We start from the raw sequence: 17348 nt of genomic DNA on the forward strand, positions 1-17348 counted from the left end.
GAAAGTTTACAGCCATAGGTTCATGAATTTCAGCTACAGAGTTTGAACGAGGCCACCAGCTTCACCCTTTCTCTTCCACTCCTCAGCCGTCGTTTCCATGCTTTCTTCGCTACAACAACATTGTTCCGCTACTCGTTCATCTGCATGCATAACAACCCTTCTCAAAGCTTGCAAGAGAATCCAACATCTTCAACAAGTTCACGCTTCCATCATTCAAAGAGGCCTTGAACAAGACCAAGTTCTCATTTCCAATTTCATTTCCCTCGCCAACACACTTTCCATTTCCACTCGCTCATATTCCACAGCGGTTTTCAACCGCGTTCTCAATCCCTCTACATTCCTCTGGAACACTTTCATTAGAACCCATTGTCAAAGTAGCTTCTTTTCTGATACAATTTCCGCCTTTATTCGCATGAAAGCGGAAGGGGCTGTGCCTGATAGTTACACTTACCCTTCTGTGATTAAAGCATGTTCTGGTACGTGTAAGGTTTTGGTAGGAAAGTCGGTTCACGGGTCGGTGTTTAGGTGTGGTTTGGATCAGGATTTGTTTATGGGTACTACTTTGATTGATATGTATGGTAAATGTGGACAGATTAGTGATGCTCGTAAGGTGTTTAATGAATTAACTGAGAGAAATGTGGTTTCTTGGACTGCTATGGTTGTTGGGTATGTTACTGCTGGGGATGTGGTTAAGGCAAAGAAGGTGTTTGATGGAATGCCGTTGAGGAATGTAGCTTCGTGGAATGCTATGATCCGGGGTTTTGTTAAGGTTGGGGATTTGAGTAGTGCTAGGGGTGTGTTTGATTCTATGCCGGAAAAGAATGTTGTTTCTTTTACGACAATGGTTGATGGATATGCTAAGGCTGGTGATATGGAATCGTCGAGGTTCTTGTTTGAACAAGCTGCGGAGAAGGATGTTGTTACCTGGTCTGCTTTGATATCAGGTTATGTTCAGAATGGCGAGGCTAATGAGGCGTTGAAGGTCTTTCTTGAGATGGAATCAATGAACGTGATACCTGACGAGTTCGTATTGGTTGGTTTGATGTCGGCTGCTTCTCAGTTGGGTGACTTAAAATTGGCTCAACGGGTTGATTCTTATGTAGGCAACAACTCTATTGATCTTCAGAAAGACCATGTGATTTCAGCACTTGTGGATATGAATGCGAAGTGTGGAAACATGGAGAGGGCGTTGAAATTGTTCCAAGAAATGCCTGAGAGAGATTTAGTCTCGTATTGTTCAATGATTCATGGGTTTTCAATTCACGGGCATGGGGAAGATGCTGTGAATCTATTTAATAGGATGCTGATGGAAGGGATAGTTCCGGATGAGGCGGCATTCACAATTGTCCTGACAGCTTGTAGTCATTCAGGGCTCATTGATAAGGGTTGGAAATACTTCAACTCCATGGAGGAAAATTATGGCATTAGTCCTACACCTGATCACTTTGCATGTATGGTTGATCTTCTAGGCCGGTCTGGGCAATTAAGGGATGCTTATGAACTTATAAAATCAATGCATATAGAGCCTAATGCTGGTGCCTGGGGTGCACTTATTGGAGCATGTAAACTACAGGGTGATACAGAGTTAGGAGAGATTGTTGCTAATCGACTTTTTGAACTCGAGCCTCAAAATGCTGCTAATTACGTGCTGCTGTCTAACATCTATGCTGCAGCTGGGCGATGGAAAGATGTTTCCCTTGTGAGAAGTAAGATGAAGGAAAGAGGAGTGTGCAAGATACCTGATTGCAGTAAACTTTAGTACCATGCTGAGTTATTTGTGGTTCCATGGATGAAGTTCTGAATGTACAGAACATGGAGATCGGTATGAGTTCTTGTCCAGTTGATCTTGAAGCTCAGCAGTTATTCCATGGTAGGTAAATTGCAAATTAGTTGATGCTATATAAGTTTATTGCCATTTTTCACTAACTGTCGCATATAATTTCAACATGAAAGAACATGAGAGGATCTATTCTCATTGAAGTTAAGTTATGCTTTCTTCTATGTTACTTTGGATTGAGGTTTTAATTTCATTTATGTCGTTTTTAGGGGTTGAACCTATCCTGCCTTCATAAGATGCCCTGTCATGAATAGCACTATTTATTCACAACGCATTTGTTTATAATTTTTCAGTATTTCTTGGACCACAGGATATCAAGAGCTTTTTGCAATTTACATTGAAAATGTTGTGTATGTCAACCACCAAGGATTTGTGTTGATGCCCTTACCATTCATTATATATTTATATTTTTAATACATCTACTAGAAGTTTGATGATGTTGGTTACAAATTAATATAATTTCTTCATGATTGTCGATAGAAGATTTACTAAAACAGATTGTAAAAGGCCAATGAGCTCTTTGTTTATGCCAAACTGCATATCAAAGTAAATTTATACTTCTTTTTTTGTTTCTTTAAATGGAGGGCTGTTCATTTAGTTATTTCTTTCTTTTATAACATGGTTGCATAATTTCCTATTAATTGCGTATCAAATGTTTTAATTTTATTAGTGAAAATTATAAAAATGAGGGGTAACCTTGGCGTAACTGGTAAAGTTGTTGTCATGTGACTGGAAGGTCACGGGTTCAAGTCCTGGAAACAGCCTCTTGTGTAAAAAACAGGGTAAGGCTGTGTACAATACACCAATAATGGTGGGACCCCTTCCCGGACCCCGCATATGCGGGAGCTTTAGTGCACCGGGTTGCCCTTTTTAGTGAAAATTATAAAAATAATATTTCTAAGTGAAGTTCAAAATAAGTAACTCAAGACCAGTTTTTTACATGTAACTCTTGCATATCCTAAGCACTCCATACCTTGAACCGCACACTGTTTCAAATGTCTTTGCTGATTCTCTACGTTTTTGTGTTTCCTTTTAAGGTTTTCTTCCACCTCAGTTGGTGGTGTTTTACTGTTGCTTTTATTGCCTTGAGAGAGTCACCGCTATTGCTACAGTTGTTTATGAAGCTTCACTTGTAGCTAATTAAGACAGTGAAACTGATGCCTTGTTAGGGAAGAAAGCGAGCCTTGACAATCAAATCACAACTTCCCTGTCTTCTTGGATTACCGGTACCAACCTGTACATGGAAAGGATTCATTGTGATCAATCCCAGTCTATTGCTACAGTTGTTTATGAAGCTTCACTTGTAGCTAATTAAGACAGTGAAGCTAATGCCTTGTTTGGGCAGAAAGCGAGCCTTGACAATCAAATCACAAATTCACTGTCTTCTTGGATTAGTGGTACCAATTCTTGTACATGGAAAGGATTCAATGTGATCAATCCCCGTCTATCATCACAATAAAGATCTCAAGTAGCATTGAAGCAGGTTGGCAGGTATTGTTTAAATTTCTATTGTCACCATCTGTTTGAATAATATTTTTCTATGTTTCTTTCTATCATCATCTCCTTCTGATTCCCTGTTTGTCTTTTCTGTTTTGGCAGCCCAGATTTATATGGTGGCGATAACATCAAACTATTCACTTATTGGACAGTGGATTCTCAATTCGATTGCCCCATTTTGTTCTTTCTTTTAATTCATTATAATAACTTGATTAATTACTTTGATAGATTGATGCATATCAAGCAATGGGATGGTATAACCTCCCTTGCTCTGGCTTTATTCAAATTATCGATATAGGTCTGGGAGCAAGCATCTTCCCACTTTCTAACCATGCTTCTTCCCAATAGGGAGTATAACTTTAAGCATCCTGGTATGTGAGGTACACATTTTTTATCCTTTTATAGTATTGTCTTTTGTTGTAAGACATTATGGAAAGAAATTTTGCCCCACACGTAATAAACACTAAAATTGTATCAATGAAATTGTTATGTACAAGCACACACACCATTTTTAATTGTAATATTTTGATATTGATTTTATTATTCTGTCTTTTTTATTTTTGCTTCCTTGTTTTTTTCCTGATTATGATTGAGTCATGTTTGCATCTTTTGATGACCTTTCTATTGTCTCTGTCTGGTGGCAATTCAGTATTTTTGTTCCTTCTATTGTCATGTACTCAAGCACACACACCATTTTTAATTGTTATATTTTTTATTTGAACATATTAATCAGTTCACCTTTATTTGATTTGCAACTGTAGCACCAAGAACATTTTGAGACCCACTCCCTGTAGATGGTTGAAGACTATGGAACCCACTTGAAGCCATGCCACCACAGAGACCACACAGTTAAGCTTGTCAAAGAGAAAAGAAGAAACAGAGTTGCAAGGAAGAGGAGTCAAGGGGAAGCCGTCACAGGGAGGCTACCACGCACGTAAGGAGGAAAACACCCCTCATGCAATTCATAACATTTTTCCAAAACACGTTATCCTTAACCGCCTTTTCCACAATGATCCCATCTTTACTCTTTGCAAGTTTACCGGACTTCCACTCTTTCAATGTGAACATAATAATAAGTGCTCTATAATTGTAATGCAAACACTCTAATGTCAAGTAAGATGCTGCAAAACGAGTCATTGCAGGTTAAATCAAATAGTGTCTACAGTAAATTTGTGCAATAAAAGAATATGATCTTCTGTAAATGAATATTTTATCGCTAGCAATCATATCTTGTGGAAAGAAATCTTCTCAAAATTTTCCAACATTAGGTCGATTCAATGAGCTGCACATGGTGTCCAATACAACTTCTCCCACTTTTGCATCAACAATTACCCATCAACTTTGTAATTTGCTGCATTGTCCATAAAAATTGGGACAAGTTCTTCAACAACCTTTACAACAATATCATCTTAAAAACATTGTCGGCAGTTTTTGCTTATGTTAGACGCGTCAATAGATTTCTTAAAAATGGCTCGCTTGAGAGTATTCACCAAAAAGTTCAGTATAGTTCTTCAAGTATTGGTCCAACCGTCGGTCATTATGGTGTATTCTAATTTCTTCTTAACGACCCTATGATCTTACCGATCCTCATTGATTTTACCAACATAATAATTCAAATATTTCACTCTAATATCATGATTTGGTGGTGGCTTAAATCCTTGACCATGTTTAACAACATATTTTACGGTATAACATTGTTGCAAGGCAGACTTGGTTTTTTTATTTTTATTTTAAATCTCTTCTGATTCTTAAAGAACCCACATTTCAGTAGAGTTAAACAACAGTTTTTTCCCACTGCAAACTTGCGATTTCAACCACACCGCGCACCTCTAGTAATCCTATCTGTATTGCAGTACAGAACCATGGCTGTTGTTTATAGGTTTTTATGATACAATGAGGCGAACGCCACGCGATCTTGACTACTTTGAAAGTACCCAGACCTTAGTTTTTCTAAAAATATTACTCCCTCCGTTCCAAATTGTATGATGTTTTGGCCATTTTACACGTATTAAGAAATGTAATTAATATTGTGTGGGGAAGAGAAATTATGAATTGTTTTACAAAATTATCCCTTAATAAATGGTATGGAAAAGATAAATGAAATAATTGAAAGAAGAGGAAGTAATTAATAATTAATGATATAATAGGAAAAGTAACATTAATATTTCATTGGTTTTGTAAAGCGACATATAATTTGGGACAAATTTTTTTTCCGCGACATACAATTTGAGACGGAGAAAGTAATATCTTAACACAGTGATAGTAACCGTGCCAAAAAAATTGGAAATCATCATTGCACATTATTGCATTTTCAACGTGAATTATATCCATTTAATAGAAAATTAATGTGAGGGTCACAAGTTTTATTGCTGCAAACTAGAAAAAAGAAGTAAAAATTGAAATATTAGTGGTTTAAGGTTTCCTCGGCAGTTAATTGCTGAAGTTTGTCTGGCAGTTAACTGCAGTCGGTTTTCTATTTCCTCGACACTTAACTACTGAATGGTATTTGGATAATTTACTTGTGTTTCTCAGCCAAACAACATGTGTATACAACAATTTTCTAGATCTTTTAGTATCCTATTATAAATTTGTTAACCTCTACAAATTTGTTAACCTTTACAGTAATTTAAGCTTACTAATTTCGTTAATTTTTTGCATGTTTAAATGTATTATTATAAATTAGATTGAAATATGATATAATATATAACGAAATTCTTTAAAAATTCATGTTAAATATCAAAAGAGAGATTAATCCCATTGGTATAATAGTTCGTCAGTCAATTTAACCTTAGATCACTTTACTTATTTAAAAATATTCACATGCAATAAACTTTTAAACAGACTAACAAATCATATGAGACTTTTAGAAGATCATATCCAAATCTAAAAAAATAAGCTTTTGACAAGTCACAAACTAGATTAAACCTTACATTTTTTGACAAGTGAGGATTAGGCTTTGTAAAGCCTAACTTAGCCTAAGTGCCTAACCTCACCCCTAGTTGATAAGATTCCAACTTAATTATTCTTGATCCATAATTGGAGCTAACTTCGGCGTATTACATTGAGTTGCCGGCTACAACGTGGATCAAGACACACACCCAAACAAATACTGTTGGAGTTTGTGATTATTTGTACATAAAATATTAGTACTACCTTTGTATTGGCACGTCTTTATTTTTTTTATTAAACTGGACTTCTTTGTTAATATATTGCATCATATGGATGAAACAAGAGATGAAAAAGAGTGAATAATTTCTTAATATACGGACGGTTGTTTCCATACAAAGCGAGTGACTTTTGCCTGCCTATTGGTTGCTATTAGTTAAGCTCATTTTCACGTTCTAACATACTGTTCCTTTCCTCTCATTTTCTCAGATTTCTCTCTCTCTTTTTTATAGATATCATGGCAAGTTCGAGCCCTGCCGAAGTCAACAGAAGGTATGCTTCGTGATCTTAACAATTTACTTTTGTGTAAGATTCTAAGTGTCACATTTGAAATATTTGTTTGTTTCATATTATTTGCTATTTTAGAATACCAATAAAATGTTAGTTACTTTTTTCTTGTATATTTTATTTCAACTCAAATAACTACTCCACTAAATATCAATAATGATACTTTAGCTAATGAAGTTCATTTTTTTTTTTTTTTGTTAAGTAACTCAAATTATTATAAATTTATCCTTTAAGGTGAATAGGTGGAGATTTGGAAGTTTGAACTCCGGCTGTTACATATCACAATATTTTTAGTTTTCACCAGTCAATCTTCAAAAATTTCATTCTAATACCAAACTTATATAAAAAAAAGCAGGAGAAGTAAAAAAAATGCAGGGTCATCTGTCTCCTTGGCTAGTCAAACACGGAATAGTTCATAGATCTTTGGGTTTTGATTACCAAGGAATAGAGACTTTACAAATAAAGCCTGAGGATTGGCATTCGATTGCTGTTATTTTATATGTATATGGTTACAATTATCTACGTTCCCAATGTGCCTATGATGTAGCACCAGGAGGACTATTATCCATATTCATGGGGACGCTAATGAAAATAATTTTATCATAGAAATTAATGCCCTTAATCATTTTATCAATAAATAAGCATAACTTTAATGACACTTAATATGAGACAGAGGGAGGAGTAACCATTTGGTATATATTATTGTCTAGAGTCATAGGAATGAAATTGTGTTTAGAAGTATGGATTTTGACATTATTCATTCGTTGGATATATTGAAAATTTGATACTGGAAATGGTTATACTTATTGCTAAATCAGATGCCATGATTTTTAAAAAATTTATACCATATGTACAATAGGTTTTTCTTCACTCTAAAAATAGGATAACGAAAATCATTAAAATTCAAAAGTTGAATTACGGACTAAAATTTGATACAAAAGTAAAATTAGTCTGAGTTTGACGTCTTAACAGATTTAATATTTTTCCGTCACTAGTTCAATTTTTTCTAGTAATATTTGTTTTATTGTTTAGTGTTTCCTGATTCTTTTTTCTTTTTGAAGGGTTCCAATGTTTAATGATTCTTGTATTGTTATAAAAAATCAAATAATAATAATAAGATTTTGCATTTAGATTAATCTAAAATAGACATCAACGCTCAATAACATGAATTGTGTATGAATTTAGGTCTAAAAACTCTTTTCTTCTATGCAGACTAGAAGGAAAAGTGGCGTTGATAACTGGTGGAGCTAGTGGAATTGGCAAACGCACTGCAGAAATTTTTGTCCAACAAGGAGCCAAAGTAGTGATCGCCGACATCCAAGATGAACTTGGACATTCGGTTGCTCAAACCATAGGATCATCAACATGTACATATGTACATTGTGATGTCACTGATGAGAGCCAAATAAAAAATGTCGTGGACACAACCGTACAAACATATGGAAAACTCGACATTATGTTCAACAATGCTGGCATTGGTGGACCTAACAACTCTCGGATCATTGACAACGATAAAGCAGATTTTGAACGTGTATTAAGCGTCAACGTGACAGGTGTTTTCCTCGGCATCAAGCACGCAGCACAAGCCATGATCCCAGCTCGCACCGGTAGCATTATAAGTACTTCTAGCATAAGCTCTTATGTTGGTGGTGCTGCCTCACATGCTTATTGTAGTGCAAAGCATGCTGTGGTTGGTTTAACTAAAAATGCAGCAGTTGAACTTGGAAAATTTGGGATTAGAGTTAATTGTGTGTCTCCTTATGCTCTTGCAACTCCTTTAGCAACACAATTTGTTGGATGTAATGATGGTGAGCTTGAAACTACCATGAACATGTTGGCTAACCTTAAGGGTGTAACTTTGAAAACTGATGATGTGGCAAATGCAGTACTTTATTTTGCTAGTGACGATTCGAGGTATGTGAGTGGCCATAATTTGCTCATAGATGGAGGATTCAGCATTGTTAATCCATCCTTTCATATGTTTCAGTATTCAGATTCTTGATCTTGTTTAATACCATGAAACAATAATAATTATGAAGTTAGAATAAGGGATCATATTGGCTTTGGTTGTAATATTGTACTGTTTCTACAAATGTATGTTTAGGATTCTTCTGTAACTTATGCTTGGGCTTGTACTTATGAGTCTTTGAGACCATCGAATTACTTTTCTATTCAAGGTGTTGGATCTCCTTGTCTTAATCCTCTTTGAGGCTGAAAAGGTTCAGTAGGTTCCCCATTAATAAGGATAGAAAAGTTTGATTGAACCAGATTAAATCGAATAACTCGTATATAAAACTCGGTCTCTATAAAAATGTGTGCGTGTATTAAACTGAGTTGGATCATATTGAACAATCACTCATCTCAAAAAATAAGAACAAAAAACTCATAAAACCTTGTCAAAACTCATCAAAATTAACAATAATATGTGCATTGTATACCCATTTGGAGTTGGCCTAGTGGTTGACTTGGGATCTTGGAGTTTGCTCCTTCAGAGGTCTCAAGTTCGATTCCCTCTGGTGCCAATTTCGGTGGGCTAAGTCCATACAGAGCTTGCTCTGCTTTAAACGGGGCCCCCGCAAGTGGGCGGTGGGATTGGTCCCCTTAGATTAGTCGATTGGATCGGATACCGAGTTTTCAAAAATAAAAATAAAAATATGTGCATTTATTTAGAAAGATACAATTATATTAAAAATATGTATTTTAACTATATATATATATATATATATATATATATATATATATATATATATATATATATAATAATAATAATAATAAATTAGAAACATTTTAAAATAAGAGTTAAATCAACAAATTGACTCATGTGAGCAATGACCTAGTGGTTGTGTTGTCATGGTGGAATGCTTTTTTTTTTTTATCAAAAAATAAAGTAAAGTAAATTACAACTTCTTGTTTTTTTTTTCCTAAAAATAACCTTTTTTTATAAAAAAATTGAACAAGCATATACATTTACATTTAGTCAAAAAAGAATTGAAGCATGCTTAAAAATAAAAAGCGATAGTGTACCAAAAAAAAATGGCATACGTGAATAATGGAATACACCGTGATAGATTATTATATTTTTATAGTTTTTTATAGATTATATTTTTATACGTGAATTGAAGCATGGTCTCAAATTGTATGTTTTATATATAATTGATGAAAAGTCAAAAAAGAATTGAAGCATGCTCTCTAAGAGTTACTCTGTTATTGGGTGAAATTCATGTGGGTACCGCACATTGAAAATGGATTCCCCATAAAGTGGTGAGACCCACATGAGTTTCACCTAATAAGAGGGTGAGTGTTAAAGAGAGTGTTAGAAAGAGAGTGTTCCTAGCATTTCTCTTGTGTGATATTGGTTAAAGCTGATGCCTATGCCTTGGTGTTGGTTGCGTGTTCAAGTCCCTCTCAAATTTTCAGATTTTTTTGAAAAATAGTTTGAAGCACGGTGAAAGGGAGGCATTGACTCTCGGTCGGCTAGCACAAACCGCCGGGTCACTGGTTTTTATTGGGTTTGATCGATTTTCACCGATTTGATTACATAACCGATCTATTAAGCAGTTTGAATCGGTTACTCCATCAGTTTCTATTTGGATCGATCTGACCAGCTGAGTTCGGTTTTTAAAACTGTATGATACTAATATCTTGTGTTATTTGTTACGATGTTTCTTAGAATTATTTGTCTTATATGCCCAAAAGTGTCTTTTTTAATATTGATTTAGTCGTAGAGTATTACAAGAAATTTCAAGACCATATTTCTCTAGTGCATAGTTTGTGGACTATCTCTTCCTACTCTTAATAGTACTGCATGAATAATAAGTGAAATGTATTTTTTTGCATAATGTGTACATGCTTATGGTACATGGTTTGTAAAATAACTCTATATATTATTGTTAATGTTTGGGGCATGGTTTCTGGACTAACTCTTCTTGCTCTTAATTGTAGTGCATAAACACTATCACAAACATATCATTACAGCACAAACATGTGGAATATTAATGGACAAAAATAAAGAGCATGAAGGTAAGTAAGAAATTTGAAAATAAAATGATATGTGTTTGCATACATTCATGTAGAAGTGAATTGAATTATAAATTTGTGTGTGAAAATCAATTCTAGAATTAAAAGTTATAAATCTATGGAGTTGAATGATAAGTAAGAGTGTGTTTGAATTGGAGAATGTTTTGAGGGAATGTATTCGGGAATTTAAATACTTTGGGGTGAATTCCATTGTTTGGATAATAATTTGAAGCATTTTCAAAATGATGAAAATTTATGAAGTATTTTGTTCAAGTTAAATTTAGAGAATTTCAAATTTCTTCATTGTTGTTATTTTTCATATTTTTCATTTTGGTCCTCAAGTTTTCCAAAAATTTCAAATTGACCCCAATAAATTTCCAAAAAATTGCAAATTGGTCCCTCAATTTTTTCGAAAATTATAATTTGACCCCTCAATTTTTTGAAATTTATATTTTGACCCCTAATTTCAATTTTCAAATTTGGCCTAAAAAAATTAAAATTTATAAAAGTTGCTCAAAAATGATGACAATGAATTTTTGTATTACTTTATCCAAACAAAAGAATTGAGAAATGAAAGTAATTCAATTGAATCATTTAAATTGCCTAGAATTCTAAATTCTTTAAAATTTCTCAATTACCTCATCCTAACACACTCTTAACTTTAACTAGAATCAATTCTACTCGACAAAAATAGCTAATGAAGTTCATTTTTAAGGGTACTTTAGCTAATGAAGTTTTTTTTTTTTTTTTTACCAAGTAATAATGTTGATTAGAAATTTATCCCGTAAGTGATAAATAAGGGAAGATTTTAAGATTTGAACTTCGATCCTTGTATATCACAATGTTAATCCGAACCATTATTTTCATCATAGGGATGCCAATGAAGTTCATTTTATCATAGACATTAATGCACTCAATCATTTTATCAAGAGATATGCATAACTTTAACAACACTTGATATGAGACGGAGGGAATAGAAAACACCGTGGTTTAGTTTCAGCTGAATAAAACTTCAAACTTAGTATAATTTTGTATATTTGTATTTAGAAATATGGATTTTGATATTATTCATTCGTTGGATATATTGGAAATTTGATACAGGAAATGGTTATGTTTATTGCAAAATCAGATGTAATGTCCTCGTGAGTTTAGCTCAGTTGATAAGGATAATGCATAAATATGCAAGGTATGGGGTGAATTTAGCTCAGTTGGTAAGGACAATGCATAAATATGCAAGGTATGGGGTTCAAACCCCGGCCACCACATAAAAAAAAATCCGATGCAATAATTTTTTAAAATTTTTTTTGATACCCATATGCTCTAAAAATAGCATAACGAAAATCATTAAAATTTTAAAGTTGAATTACACGCTAAAATTTGAGGTGAATTCTAGGGTGATGGTCCAATTAAGTCCCTCATCGGTGGACCACTTTTTATACATCATCAGATTTGATGAAAGGTTCGGATTTTTTAAAAATAAAATTAGAACTTTGAAAGATTGCTACACACAATCATGCCCCCCATATATTCCACAATACTCATAGGAGATCTGAATACTTTATATGCGGCTGTCGCGTAAGTTAAATATACAGAGAAGACATTGTTCCGGCTAGAAAATGAAATTGAACCTTCCTAAATTGAACTTTGTGTTGGTGTCCTTGATGCCTTGGCATGTGGCAACAATGGAAAACATATACATACATAATTTCTTTTAATAATTTCAGTGAATTAGAAATAAAACAAAGTGAGCAGCAAGCAATTATTCTCTTTTCTTTTGATTTCATTTCATTGCAACATCTTTTTCAATTCTATTACTTTTTTTCTTAAACAAAATTGAATGGAAAAATAAAGGTGTGTCGATGAATCAAGGAGTTATTTCTTTACATTGGTCCAAATGATATTTCAAGATCTTTCATTTGGGAAATACCTTGATTCATCTTCTCCATGGCTGCCATCATAAGCAATTAAGCACCCCAAAAAATGTTAAATGCAAGGGCAACATTGGTGGACATGGATGTTTGGTAGCAGAGAAAGGAGAGGAGGAGGGTATTGAAAAATATGTGTGATCTAGTGTATACAATGTATAATAGGATGTATATGTTTGATTAATCTAATGATTCTTATTTGTTATTATAAGTGATCCACCGGTGAGGGACTTAATTGAACCCTCACCCTAGAATTCACCAAAATTTGATACAAAAAAAAAAGTGAAATTAGTCTGAGTTTGACGTCTCTAACCAATTTTATATTTTTCCGACTAATTCAATTATTTCTAGTAATATTTGTTTAGTTATTCATGATTTTTTTTTGAAGGGTTTCATGATTCTTGTATCGTTATAAAAAATAATAATAATAATAAGACTCTGCATTTAGATTAATCTAAAATAGACATCAACACTCAATAACATGAATTGTGTAGGAATTTAGGCCTTACGACTCTTTTCTTCTATGCAGACTTGAAGGAAAAGTGGCGTTGATAACCGGTGGAACTAGTGGAATTGGCAAGCGTACTGCAGAAATTTTTGCCCAACAACAAGCCAAAATAGTGATCGCCGACATCCAAGATAAACTTGGACATTCGGTTGCTCAAACCATCAGATCATCAACATGTACATTGTGATGTCACTGATGAGAGCCAAATAAAAAATGCAGTGGACACAACCGTACAAACATATGGAAAACTCGACATTATGTTCAACAATGCTGGCATTGGTGGACCTAACAACTCTCGGATCATTGACAACGATAAAGAAGATTTTGAACGTGTATTAAGCGTCAACGTGACAGGTGTTTTCCTCGGCATCAAGCACGCAGCACAAGCCATGATCCCAACTCGCACCGGTAGCATTATAAGTACTTCTAGCATAAGCTCTTATGTTGGTGGTGCTGCCTCACATGCTTATTGTAGTGCAAAGCATGCTGTGGTTGGTTTAACTAAAAATGCAGCAGTTGAACTTGGACAATTTGGGATTAGAGTTAATTGTGTGTTTACTTATGCTCTTGCAACTCCTTTAGCAACACAATTTGTTGGATGTAATGATGGTGAGCTTGAAACTACCATGAACATGTTGGCTAACCTTAAGGGTGTAACTTTGAAAACTGATGATGTGGCAAATGCAGTACTTTATTTTATTTTGCTAGTGACGATTCGAGGTATGTGAGTAGCCATAATTTGCTCATAGATGGAGGATTCAGCATTGTTAATCCATCCTTTCACATGTTTCAGTATTCAGATTCTTGATCTTGTTTACTACCACGAAGCAATAATAGTTATGAAGAAGTTAGAATAAGGGATCATCTTGGCTTTGATTGCAATATTGTACTGTTGCTACAAATGTTTAGGATTCTTGTGTAACTTATGTCTGGGCTTGTACCTATAAGTCTTTGAGACCATCAAATTACTTTTCTATTTAGGGTCGATCCTAGCTGCAAGTGACTTCTTTTATATAAATCATTTAGACCTCTATTTAGGTATGGCAAATGTGCGGGGCAGATTTTGCCTCCCTCACTCCCACCCCCGATTTCTCAAAAAAAAGTAAAAGAAGTGAAATTAAGATGAGAACAACAAGCAAACGAATTCCCCTGATCTAAATGTAGGTCCGTCGAAAACAGTTGAATAACAAGCAGACGAATTCCCCTAATCTAAATGTAGGTCCGTCGAGTAGACAATAATTGAATGCGAGACAACCGAGTCTTTCTCAAATCAACAGAGGTAAGTAAAAGGAAGATCACCTTCAGAACCCCAAGAATGGCAGTGATATTGAGCTTCCTTCGGGTAGTCATAAACCAAAGATGAATTTCCATTTGTGAGGACTAATGTGCTTGACCAGAGGTATCTTCATGAAGATTGAGCAAAGACATAATAGCTTCCAAATTTCTTATACTTCCTTGACAGAAAATCATAACAAAGGGTCATGCAATTTAAAACACCTCTCTTACAATTTAAAACACCAACATTTTTACCATTCATTACGAAAGAAAGTTTACCAGAATGAATAATAGTGAAAATCCAAGAACAAAAATGACTAAATCAAAGCTCAATAAGAAAACTCCAATCTAGGGTGTAAAAATATTTGGATATATCAATCTCGATAGCAACATTCCCTCCAAAGTTCTTTTGATCCAACATGTTTATAACCTCAGAAAGCAAGTATGTGATAAATAGTGGTGTTGAATGATTCGGGTTCTCTCCGATTATTTAAATAAATGTAAGCTCAATTTGAAGAGAGAAAGACAAAAATAATTTAGTGTATTAAATATTTGTATTTTATCTTTTCAAATAAACCATCTAATCATTTTGAGAAATGAACAATACAGACATGTTAGCTGAATTTGGGAACACTTGAAATTAGAAGACGATGAAGAATGACGGTTTGCCTAAGTTTCTCCTGAAAATAATTTCGGTTAGTAGCACTAATTCTGTTGTACAGTTGACTAATTGGTATCTGTCATTTATCAGTTGTTAATTGTTATAATGAATATCAACCACTTAAAATTTTGTCAGTTTGGGGATATTTGCTCATTAAATTATCTACTTATAAATTGAAGTTCCTCTGTAGTATATTATAGAGTAGTAAATTGAATTCTCTATAGTTGAGAGCAAATCCTCTTCCATGGCTTCAATTGCCAAAAGGTATATTATAGAGTAGTTCCTTAAACTTTATATTTGTATGAATCAAATCTGAAATAATTAATAGTATTAGTAAATTGAATATTTGCGCAGGCTTGAAGGTAAAGTAGCAATAATCACTGGAGGTGCTAGTGGCATTGGTGCAGCTACTGCTAAACCATTTGTTCAATATGGTGCTAAAGTTATCATTGCAGATATTCAAGACGAATTAGGCCAATCTCTTTGCAAAAATCTTGGCACAAAGAACATTCTTTGTGTTCACTGCGATGTAACTATTGAATCAGACATCAAAACCGTGGTTGATATCGCAGTTTCAAATTATGGTAAGCTTGACATCATGTTTAACAATGCTGGTATCTGATCTGATGACAAAAATAGAGAAATATTGAATTATGATAGTGAAGCTTTCAAAAGGGTATTTGATGTAAATGTTTATGGAGCTTTCTTGGGTGCTAAGCATGCTGCTAGGGTAATGATCCCACAAAAGAAAGGGGTTATTCTTTTTACTGCAAGTGTTGCTACAAAAATTGCTGGTGAAACAACACATGCTTATACTTGTTCAAAGCATGCATTGGTAGGGCTTACAAAGAATTTGTGTGTAGAATTAGGAAAATATGGGATTAGAGTTAATTGTATCTCACCTCCGGCTCTTCCTACTCCAATTCTAATGAACTCATTGAAGTTGAACAAGAATGAAGTGGAGCAAGTTTTGTCCTCAGCTGGTGTGTTAAAAGAGGTTGTTCCTAAATTTGAGGATATAGCTGAGGCAGCACTTTATTTGAGTAGTGATGAGTCCAAGCTTGTTAATGGAGTCAACTTTGTTTTGGATGGAGGTTATAGCACCACCAATATGTCATGCTTTTTAGCATTCAAAAGTTTGATGAAAATGGATAAATAAATTATTAAATAAAATTAATATGAAAATTTTCAATTCATTTACAAAAGAGAAAGAATATGTAATCATATATGAATATCTATATATCTTGTGTTTCTATATCATGAAATAAATATCTCCGGTAGAATTACCATCCAAAAATTATATATAGCAAGCCAACCAAGTATTGAACAAGAGTTGTTTTGGAAGAAGAAAGAAAACAGAAGAATTGAACAAGACAACAAGCACATCAAATTATCAATAAAACGGGCTAATTTTTCTCATCAACGATTATGATTCTTCATATATAAAAAATTACACATGAATAAAAGTAACTAGACAACAAATTATGTCGCTAATTGATAAACCACTTAACCAATAAGACTAATCAAACCCCATTTATTTACTTCTCGGTGATTACTAAGGCATCTTTATTATGATAATTAGATGGTTAAGAATGAAAAGATCAATTGTGTCGCTAATGGCTAAGACAAAAAAGACCAAGTATAAACTAAAGTGAGTAGACAGTAAATTAAAAAAGAAAAAAAAACATAATTTATCATTGGAATCACTCGTGATTTATTATACGTGACATATAATATCAATCATTGATATTGAAATTTTTTCTTCCACTATTATCTGGTTGTACCTTTTCCAAGTACTTCTTATACTCTTTTTTTGTTGTTGAAGAAAATAAGTTTATAGCATTTCATCACTTAAAATATACTCAATGCAATCTCCACTCAAACTTGGAAATTAGCTAAAAATGTGCATACCTTAACTAAAAGTATGCTCTGATACATATGCAAACACCTACTTTGTTAAGGAAAAAAAGGAAGCGTTAATATTGCTTTTCACACGACCCACCACCGGTTTCTTTAAAAGCCAATCCAAAAGAGTCGAAATGGACTATTTTCTTTATATACAACAATATAGAAAAGAAAAAGTTGTAACAAAATAAAATAAAATAAAATAAGAGTCCGTTAAAATAATAATGAATAAATTTTTTTTTTTAGTTTATATTTCAGATGATCTTGATC

The 17348-nt window shown here is 33.8% G+C and overlaps 2 protein-coding genes and 2 pseudogenes across 7 annotated transcripts; all 4 read left to right on the forward strand.

The window, feature by feature from the left end:
• Positions 1 to 4677, forward strand: LOC25499433 (putative pentatricopeptide repeat-containing protein At5g37570). Of its 5 annotated transcripts, none has more exons than XM_024769780.2 (4): positions 1 to 1870; positions 2875 to 3328; positions 3437 to 3705; positions 4096 to 4677. In XM_024769780.2, exon 1 carries the CDS (start codon positions 98 to 100, stop codon positions 1757 to 1759), a length of 1662 nt encoding a protein of 553 aa, XP_024625548.1. In that variant the 5' UTR covers positions 1 to 97; the 3' UTR covers positions 1760 to 1870; positions 2875 to 3328; positions 3437 to 3705; positions 4096 to 4677. The 5 variants fall into 5 exon arrangements, with proteins under 5 accessions (XP_024625548.1, XP_024625550.1, XP_024625546.1 ...); XM_024769782.2 differs by having other exon boundaries at positions 3442 to 3714; positions 4096 to 4672; XM_024769778.2 differs by having other exon boundaries at positions 3437 to 3714; positions 4096 to 4670.
• Positions 4678 to 6527: 1850 nt separating this feature from the next.
• LOC25499435 (secoisolariciresinol dehydrogenase) lies at positions 6528 to 8963 on the forward strand. 2 transcript variants are annotated; one of them, XM_039827434.1, is made up of 3 exons: positions 6528 to 6645; positions 6733 to 6772; positions 8000 to 8963. In XM_039827434.1, exons 2-3 carry the CDS (start codon positions 6738 to 6740, stop codon positions 8787 to 8789), a joined length of 825 nt encoding a protein of 274 aa, XP_039683368.1. In that variant the 5' UTR covers positions 6528 to 6645; positions 6733 to 6737; the 3' UTR covers positions 8790 to 8963. The 2 variants fall into 2 exon arrangements, with proteins under 2 accessions (XP_039683368.1, XP_024625681.2); XM_024769913.2 differs by having other exon boundaries at positions 6530 to 6772.
• Positions 8964 to 10801: 1838 nt separating this feature from the next.
• Positions 10802 to 14376, forward strand: LOC120577088 (secoisolariciresinol dehydrogenase-like; annotated as a pseudogene).
• Positions 14377 to 15323: 947 nt separating this feature from the next.
• Positions 15324 to 16368, forward strand: LOC120577120 (secoisolariciresinol dehydrogenase-like; annotated as a pseudogene).
• The last annotated feature ends 980 nt before the right edge of the window (positions 16369 to 17348 follow it).

This window comes from Medicago truncatula, chromosome 7, assembly GCF_003473485.1.
Source record: "Medicago truncatula cultivar Jemalong A17 chromosome 7, MtrunA17r5.0-ANR, whole genome shotgun sequence".
NCBI lineage: Eukaryota > Viridiplantae > Streptophyta > Magnoliopsida > Fabales > Fabaceae > Medicago > Medicago truncatula.